A 10,245-nucleotide genomic window follows, 5' to 3' on the forward strand; every position below is an offset into this window, starting at 1 on the left:
AAATACATAAACTTAAAAGCAAACGAAATGTTATATAATACAAAAGTTGGTGAGTTAGTATGTAGTTACGTCTCAGAGGTAAAAACCAACAAATTCTTAGTTTTGTTACAAATTTAAGCGAAAAACAATTAATATTACGACATAAGGCCTAAAGTCTAAACTTTACACTCAAGTCAATAAATATCTTCAATCACTCTTAAGCCTGATTTAGACGGTGTGCGAACTCGCATGCGATTTTAGTTACATTCCGGGCTGTTGAGGTTACATACAATTTTGCACAGCCATCAAATACCGCAATGTAATAAAACTCGTATGCGAGTTTTCGTACCGTCTAAATGGGCCCCTAAACCTAACTGCAAAGAGGTAAGTTCTATCATAGATTAGATATAAGAACATCATATCATCCGCCTAATAACGCGCATGTATACTACACCACACATAGATGGCGCCCCAAAAAAATGTCTAGTAGCTTTCAATTATACTTGTATATGGCATTAAGTGTCACTTTTGACATAGATTTATGGCTCGAAAGTGACACAACGCCAATCTACAAATAATCGATGGCAACAAGGCATTCTTTGTGCGCCATCTATAAATATAAATATTGGGGGATACCTTACACAGATCAACCTAGCCCCAAACTAAGCAAAGCTTGTAATATGGGTGCTATGCGACGATATACATACTTATATAGATAAATACATACCTATATACATTTGTCTATGTGTGGTGTAGTGTATGCGCGTTCTTAGACAGTCGCATTTTAATGTATGGGATGGTATGATTTTTGTCTTATATTTAATCTATGGTTCTATTAATAGTGTTAGTACCTGTATTAGGTTTGTCAGTGCACCTCGTAAGTACTTGTGACCTTAGTGGACGCGAATTGGTCCATACCGACGCGTTTTCCATTCACGCGGAGCAGCGTAGGGTTGTTGACCCGGATGGACTTGAAACCGTACTTCTGAAATGTTGAAAAAGTTGATGATAAACGATTAAACACTCTAATCAAGAAGAACTTAGGCAACCCTACTCATGAAGATGTTCTACTCTACAGTTAGCAAATGTCGCAATTCTCAAAAGATTTTCGTAAAACTTTATGACAAGATTCAGGGATTAGAAATTTATTTTAAATGCGGAAATTGGCATAAAAGACTTTACCCCTTTACTGCAGACTAAGCCACATAAGTAATTATGATTGTAAAATCTATTGACAACTAATGTATTAGAGTTTAAACATATTTTAAGTCATGTGGCATGGGGCAAATAGCGTCCGTAAGGGATTATCCACACTCAGGCGACACACGTAGTAGGACGCGGAACGGACGCCAGCGCCGCGCCGCCCGAGTGCAATTTAATCATTCACTACTATGGATGCAAATAAAATTGTAGTCCTCAGGATGATAATATTTTGTTAGTAAGCGACCAGTTTGTAGCCATACGATTAAATAAAAAAAAAAAAAATAAAAAAAACATTCAGTCGAATTGAGAACCTCCTCCTTTTTTGAAGTCGGTTAAAAATAAAATAAAAAGTACATTTTGTATAGGAAAAACGTAAGACGCACCCCAAGCGACGCGTCGCTTCGCGAAGCGAACCTATTCCCCTAGCAAATGGCTCTGCGAACACTATTGGTGCTCCCACATTGGGCTCTTATAACTGTTATATAACACGGTGTGAGAGGGACAGCGCGCTATCGCGGTCCCTGTCGCCCATGCCGACTGCCACTTAAGTATGCATGGTGTAACTAGGCATTTCTGAAGGAAAAATGAAGATGAAAGGTTTTAAAGACGTCAAGAAAATTTCGCCAAAAATAGTTTTTGTGTAATTTTTTTTAGTTTTAATGGATGTATTTTACTGGCATTAAATTTACATTTTTTCTAAAAAATACTTTTTTGGAGTGAGTCACTAGTTACTTTTAAAATTATTCGGTTTTATCATGTTACACCGTGTATATAAAAGATATACATGTAAATAACAGGTACATACGGCTAAGGGTCCATCCAGTTTGTGCGTGGTCAGTTTCGGCTCAGGAATAGCCACGGAATCGCCTATGATGGCTCCCCGCCCGTCCGCCCAGTTATAGACGGTCACAAGAACGCACTCCATCGAAGCGTCAACTAACGCGAATGTGCTGCAAAATTAATATTAATAATGAAGACAATATCCTAAGATTCCTTAGGTAAGGAATACTTGTCTGGGCATGTATCTTGCTGATTTACAATGACATGAGCGAGTGAGTTTAGGCTGCCAGAGCTCAACGAGGGTACGGTGTGCTGACGACGGGAGGACTTACGAAAAAAAATTTTTTTATAGAAATTTGATTCTGAATTATCGTCCCAAAACTGACAGCGAGTTAATTTTCGTTAACAAATTACGCTAATTGGGGTGTCCCAAATTCTGAAAATTGACTTGAATAAGATTACTTTTAGTACGTGGTCGAAGCCGCGGAAAAAGGTAATAAACTAATAAGTAGAGATGAGCCGAATATGGATTTTGCCGAATACGAATATTCGGCCGAACATTCGGTTCAGCTCTTAACGAACCGAACATTCGGCCGAATATTCGGTTGCGCCATGTTTAGAAAGCGGATGTTAAGATTAGAACCATTAAATGATTGATAATGGTTACATATCTTACTAGAAGTACATATGTTCTTGAGATTTATTGGATTTAACTAAAACTTAGTTAAAACAACTCTGAACTCTTCTAAACTCTTAAACTACGGTTTTTTTTCAACTTTGTGTTTATATTTTGACGTATAGGTCTCTCTAATATCTCTTTTTAGTCGTTCCTTAGAAAGCCACTAAAATAGGGAGCTTAATATCCAATGGAATACGTAAGATCTTCATTAGTTATTTACTTTGTTTATTCGGTAAATATTCGGCAATGCAACCGAATTATTCGGCCGAATACGAACATTGAAAAACTTGCCGAATCTCTACTAATAAGTAAACTTACAAAGGCACAGCGTTCTCATTATGTATCGAGCCCACAACTTTGCCGAGCACGACTTTGCCCGCGTTCTTGCCGTCGGCCAGCCGGTCGAAAGTGACGTGGTGGAAGGCGGGCTCCGGTTTGCCGTTGTTGTCTATGGTCGCCGTCGCGTACACGCCTAGCATCTTCTTGTCTATGGACTGGGGAAAAATAATGTTCAATGGAGGTTCGACTGAATATTTGCCCATGGGAGGGCGAAAATTTAAGCATATTATGTGATTTTTTAAGACCCGCTATATGGTACAATATCACAAAATCACGGTTTTTATTGGGTTTACTCGCTAGCTAATGCTTTGTGCGTGTCACTAATACTTGTCACATGAGTGTAAACACATTGTACGTGCTTAGAATAGTGCAAAAGCGAATGCAAGTGATTAGAAGTCAGTTCTATTGACTTGCACGTTCAACTACTCCAGTGGTCAGTTACTGTTTACGTCGTTACCATGGCAATATCTTGTAACTAATACTATTCTCTAATACCCATGTGTAGCCGGCTACTTGCCACTTGTCACTTTGCTGACAAGCCCCTAATCGCTAATACTAATGACAAATACTAAGCCCGTGTAAACCTAGCATTATGGTCATTATGGACTGTGAGCCCAGAGCCGCCAGACCTTCCTCATTTTCTCAAGGATGAAACTTTGAGATAATGTAGAGTTCGTATCGACGTTTAATGTCTGCATATTGCTTAATTCGGCCCGTCGGCATTTTTTTTGCTATAAGGTTTTTTAAAACACTAACTTACCATAAAATCTTAAGGCTGGACTGTAAGGAATTGATAATCATCACTTCCTAACCATTTGCTGTATGCACAGCTTTGGGATAAGTTAGAGACTTTGGTAAGCGTCTGGTATAAGTTACGTGCGGCGGAACACATTCTGCTTTCAAGAAAAACGTCAAAATAATGTAAAATTGATAGTTTTAGTCGGTGAAATACTACACTTTCCGTTATCTAATAGATATATTTAATTCAAGTTTCAATTAGAGCATCTTATAATTTTGATTTTTATCAGACGGGATTTTTGAAAACTAACTCACTAAATTATTTATGAATTTTTCTCTGATGCACGTTTAGGAAATATGCTGCGTATAGCGCAGAATTAGTCGAACTTATTTACAATATTTGGACAATTTTGAATACTGAAACTGGTAAAATTATAAAACGTGGGTACTACAATCTTCTCAGACTACATTTTTATTATAAGGTTTTGAAAAAGAGTAAACGAGGCTAAGACGAATTCAATTTTTTTCAGAAACAACCTAAAATTAAGTGACAATTTCTTTGAAAATCTACATCACATCGAAATTATTTTCGTACAAAATTAATCTGCAACGTTTACTTAAATTGCTATTATGCCTTAGTGATTATAAATTTCTATTATATATTTTTGGCAATTTTTTGAAAACGAGTCTTCACCGTCACAATTATTACCACTTTTGGACATTTTCTCATATTTTGTTTGACCAAGTAGAAAAAGTCCTATATATGTTATATATTTGTAAACTACTCGCAAAGCCCTTTAATTTGATACCACACACGGTATGATTAAGCGCTCGGTTGCGATTTCACTATTTTTGACATGAAAGCCCTCTTAATATCAGTGCAAACTTGACATACCTGTACCATTTGTTGCAGCCTTTTAGTTTTGATCCTGCCTCTCGTCCTAGCCAGGTCATCGGCAGCTGTCAAGTATTGCTTAAGTCTAGCTAGCTCCTGCCGAGGCAGCTCCCAAGGCGGATCCAGGCGGCAAGCGTAGTCGAAGTCTGACAGCGCTTCGGAGTAGTACTCTTCGAATTTTAATGCCTAAAAAAAGCAATTTTAAATAGATAGTATGAAATATTTTGACATTCTTTAACTATAGGGTCACAAAACCTCTTCATTTATAATGGGACAAAACTAATTTGTTGACAGTTTACATGGATAAGTTTAGTTATCATTAAATGTGAGTGTGTTTAGTAAAACGTGTTTATATGAGTAAACTGACAAAGCGGCTTTATAGCAATCGACAAAATGGGACGATGTTCCCGTGCACACTCACAAATATCATTAACTAGCTCCATTTTGCCGTGAAAGACGGACAAACAAACAGACACACACATTTTCCCATTTATAATATTAGTATGGATATCATTTGTTGAACATGCCTTTAAATTCGACAATGAATAGGTGTGTATGTGGTTAGACTGCCCGCGCAAAGCTTAACCTGTACTATGAAACATCCACCTTGTCAGTGGAAAAAGTAAAGTAAAATTTTCAATGAAAAGTTTGGCTCCTTTAGGCACTGGTCCCACCGCGAGCTAGTAAACTATGAGCTAAGGGCGAACGAACAAAAGATAATCACTCCCATGTAAATAAAAGAGACACGGCGATGTTTATAGTTACTCGCCCAGTGACCTATTAAAATCGCCGTGTCTCTTTTATTTGCACGGGGGTGCTTATCTTTTGTTTGTTTTTATAGCCGATAGCTCATAGCTTACTAGCTCGCGGTGGGACCAGTGCCTTAGTATAATGTCAAAGTCTATGTATAAAAATTTGATGTGCGCGAATACTTACAATCCCCTTATTATAATACAAATCAGGCTGTCCTTTAGCCACTGGGTCATTCAGCGCTTGCTTATATGCACTCATACACAATTTCAACTTAGCCGGATCTTGTGCTCCGAGGAAGAATTGACACAAGTAAGCATTCCCTAGCACTATCCATGACACTCCATCCTTAGTGTCGAGAGACACAGCTTCTCTAGCGAGCTCTACACTCCGGGCGATGGTGGATGCGGTGTCTTCCCGCTTGTCTCCGGTTTCCTGGCGGAGGATTATGGAGAGACAGCGGAGGGAGAGGCGGTTGCGTTCCTAGAAGAAAAGGTTAGGTTAGAACAAGGGAAAAAAGTACATTAAAGACCACCGGTTTGGATCAGTTGGTAGCGACCCTGCCAGCTAAGCCGCAGTCCTGGGTTCGAATCCCAGTAAGGGATACCCTTACCAGGATTCGAACCCAGAAACGCGGCTTAGCAGGCAGGGTCACTATGGCATTAAGTCTGCCTTTTGCATTAAAAAAAGTGTAATACTAACATGTTTCAAAGCCCCCTCAAAGCTAGCCTTCGCCTCCTTCACATTCATATTTTTCCAATAACACTCTCCGAGCTCATTCCACGCGTCCACCATTTGCGGACTGAGCTTCACCGCTTTACTGAGGCACTGGGTAGCTCGGGCGTCATAGCTGGTGCTTATGTTGTAGCACCGGCCTTTCATGTACAGGAACCTGGCACGGAGGGAGAACGGGATTTGGCTGTCTGGAAGAGAAGTTAAGAGAGATGATTTTTCAGATGTCTGTCGATGCACAACTGGCATGCCAACCACATACATAATACAAGCATGCTAGTCCATTTGCCAGTGATTTTGTATGTGGCTGGCATGCCAGTTGTTGTTTTGAAAAAAAAGAAGGCTGTTATAAACTATCATGTAGGATAGTAATAAAAATTGATCATTTTGCTTGCTACCTTAATCTATATTGCTTCTATATAATTTTATTACTTACACATAAAAGGACAAATTTAATAAATGTACCTTACCATCTATGCTTTCAAATTTTTCGATTAGGACTTCTTTCTTGTCATCAACAAGCTTATTTTTATCTGGAGCTAACTCAATTGGGTTGTTCTCAAAGAACAAATCTCGGTACTCAAATAACTTTTTGAGTTCTTCCTGTAATTTAATAAAAAAATATATGTAAGTACAAAAATGTATAATTTTATGGAAACTAGTTTGACTACTAACAGTAACTTTTAGTCAAAGAGTTTGATTAAATGTGCATTTATAACATCGAAAGCAAATGTTGAATGTAACAGATGATTTTGGAACTTATTGTATGCACAACACCTACACACTTCCAAGCTTAACCATTCAGAACTATGAGTCACGTTCAATTTTGAGGAATTAACTCTTGTACGTCGACGATACTTTACACTTAACATGAATAAATACAGCAATATTATTCCAGTTTACTTACCGCAAGTCCATCTAAAACTTCAGTGAAATTTTGTAAAATTTCCGGATCTTCCTCTGTATCTGTAGCCATGTCTGTAGTGGCCAACGATTTAAAGTACTTACTGTACTCAATTTCTTATTTTTAGTTACACTTCACTAGCTATTATTTTATTTTATTTCAATAAATCCAAATCCACAATTTCACAACAAAAAAATATTGTACTCATAACTCATGCTTTGACAATGACATGACGTGCAATAATAGACAACTTATTTTGGCATTTCTATTTTTTTACAAAATTTTGTATGAATGCCAAGATGCCAAATTGTGGCCAGGCAAAGATTAAAAATAGTCTACAGCTGTGCAAAATTATGTCCGATCGTGTAAAGGATTTTTAAGGCGCCATATTTCAACAATTCTAGCTGTCAGTTCAATCCATCCGTCAAACATTCCATTCCATATACAAAATTTACTTGATCGTTTTCTAGAAAGAAAGAGCGAAATTCCCAATTATATTTACAAGTAAAAGTTTTGCCCGTCAGAAGTATCACAATAAAATGAAAACTGGATTACACACTGGGATCGTCGTTAGCTCCAAGACGCGGGTCCGCTGCATCTACTGCGATGTGTTTATACCGAAGGCAAACAAATGTATCGAGCAGCATACTAACGGCGTAAAACATAAAGAGAACATCGAGCTTATGTCCGAGAACGGTATAAGCCTTATAAACGAAGTGTTGCACTGTAAACCTTGCCAGGTGAATCTTGCTGAGGGGGAATCTGTGTCAAAACATATAGATGGAGATTCGCACGCAAATTGGATGGCCGCTATAGAAGACCTCGTGGACGGTGAGTTTATCAATATAGACGACTATTTATCTTGCGACAGAGATGATGTAACGTGCGAAGTGTGCGACATAACATTCAGCTGTACTCTGGAGAGCATACAGGAGCATGTGAACTCCTTCAACCACAGAGCTAACACTGTGGACAGGCTTAAACCGCTCAATGGCATATTTCGTGTTGATAACGACGCCGAAGTGTGGTGCAAAATATGTGATGCATACATTGATAACACAGTGCAAGGCATCTTGGATCACATTGATGATAACGAGAGCCACATGCAGTGGTTCACGGACATCGAAGACTTGATCGAAGACCTGGACATTTCTATAGAGGACTATCTCGCTAATGAACATGAAATGAATGCATTTTGCAATAAATGCAATGTCCATATTCCATGCACAGTAAATAAGATTGAAGAACATGTGTACAGTGAATCTCATCTTAATCAATTCAGTTAATCTAAAGTGTTTCTTGCAGTGATATTTGAAATTTAAGCTAAACTTTGTAACTTTGCTTCCTTAAAGTCACAAAAATATAGCAACTTGTTCTACCTAGTCCGCAGTACACTTCGCTGTAACTATGAAAAATAATAGTTCATTATTTTGTAAATTTTGCAAAAAGATGTGAAGCAACCTGCACAAATAATACAGCAAAGTGTGCTGCAAACATTATACAAAACAAAACTAGCTTAAAATATCTTGAAAAGCTAATTTTCACAGATCTATGTCTATGTATATACTAGTGTCTTTTATAAATCAGTATAAATGAATTAAATGTAATTGTTAACTACTTACAAAAACGATATATGCTGTTTTGATACAAGTTGACCTATAATAGACTTAAGAACTGATCAGTGCATCCCTGCATGCAACTGAGGTATTTCAACATTAAGATTCAGTTTTAAACAGCCAAGATACTAGCTAACTACCTTTACTAGCGTTTAAAAATATTAAAATTGGGTCTTTTTTGTGGGAGTCTTTGGTCTATAATTGTCAGATAGATAGACATACTTTGTTAACCGAAGCTAGTTTGGTGAACAGAAAGCTAGTTTGGCAGTGATCCAGCTAATAGTCTGAGACTGAAATGATGCCTTTCACCAGAGTTAAAGAATCTATTTTTTATTTCTAATATGAGAAAAATAAAATTATCAATATGGGGAGTAAAATAAGAATAAAAAGTGTGATACACTCCACTTAAATCCAAATTTTAATTTTTAGAATATCAAAAGTAAAGTCATAAAAAATTGTCTATTGGCATGCCAGTGCCATGCTAGGTACTGTTAGTCTGTAGGTATGATCCCCAGTTATGTTTTCCAGCACTGTACAGATTACAATTCCACCACCATGTATTTCTTTATTTCTCTCTGATGAAAGTGGCTGTCCATCTCATACAATCTTCTTCTCTTCTTTGCATCCTGTTACCCTCTGCTGGGGTGTAGGGCTCGAATCATATTTCTCCATTTACTCCGGTCTTGGGCAGTTTGGGTGACCTCCTCCTACCCCATGCCTAGCACCCTGAGCTCCTACTGAACCGAACGACGCCAGGTCGATTTAGGGCGGCATGGTTTGCGCTTTCCGGGTACATTCCAGGTGAGGGCCATTTTGGATAGGTGGGTATCAGGTTTATAAAATTCATGTCATACAATAGTACTCTTTATTATACTGTGCAAATGTTGCTTGACTTGACAGACAATCTGTTTAAACAATGGAAATCGTTGATCAGTGTCAATCCTGAACCATGCATTGCACATCCCTGAGAAGCTGAAACTACTAAACCGGGGGTCACCAAATGGCGGACCGCGATCCGCATCCGGACCTCCGACTACCTAATGTGAACCGCGTTTCTGGACCGATATGGTCTTATTATTCAAATCAGAACCCCTGAGTGACCCCTGGACTAGACTGTGTGGCATCAATCAATACTTGCAATGGTTGGGAGATTGTGGAAAAGTAACTTTTACCAGTGTCCAGTTACATGGTTGAATGTATCCAGCATAAAGTGCCCTAATCACATTTGCCTGTAGCTTTTCTACAAATTTGATGAAATTGTTTCAACATTAGTCACGGAAGAAGGAAGTGTGTAAATCACTGGGGATCTGTCTTCTGTTTTCCCGTTCCATTCCTTCTTTTACTGTTTCCTGAAATACCAGAACTCGAGCAATGTCTGTGTTTTCAAATCCGATCCCTGTGTTAAAAACATACTTAACCCCTTCAGGCGTCTGCGTAAGTAGTCTCGACTCCCCCTACCGGCATAAATGTCTTCGTCTACAAACACTAGAACGTTTTGTATTCGTGAGATAGAAATATAGTTTTCCCCTCACTAGCTCGGAAACACGTGTTTTGTCCTTTAATACCAGCGGGTAAAGACGCATTTTATCCACTAGTGGGTAAAGTAATTTGACCTTGAATAAAGTCAAAT

At 38.2% G+C, this 10,245-nt stretch overlaps 1 protein-coding gene across 1 annotated transcript; it reads right to left on the bottom strand.

Annotated features, from left to right (window-relative positions):
- Nucleotides 1–727: 727 nt before the first annotated feature.
- On the bottom strand, nt 728–7,186 carry LOC125235991 (tetratricopeptide repeat protein 5-like). The gene is made up of 8 exons (XM_048142668.1): nt 7,003–7,186; nt 6,566–6,698; nt 6,066–6,286; nt 5,550–5,846; nt 4,614–4,799; nt 2,960–3,135; nt 1,988–2,132; nt 728–964 (listed from the first exon to the last, which is right to left on the bottom strand). Exons 1-8 carry the CDS (start codon nt 7,069–7,071, stop codon nt 845–847), a joined length of 1,347 nt encoding a protein of 448 aa, XP_047998625.1. The 5' UTR covers nt 7,072–7,186; the 3' UTR covers nt 728–844.
- Nucleotides 7,187–10,245: the final 3,059 nt, after the last annotated feature.

Source organism: Leguminivora glycinivorella, chromosome 18 (genome assembly GCF_023078275.1).
Source record: "Leguminivora glycinivorella isolate SPB_JAAS2020 chromosome 18, LegGlyc_1.1, whole genome shotgun sequence".
NCBI classification, from domain to species: domain Eukaryota; kingdom Metazoa; phylum Arthropoda; class Insecta; order Lepidoptera; family Tortricidae; genus Leguminivora; species Leguminivora glycinivorella.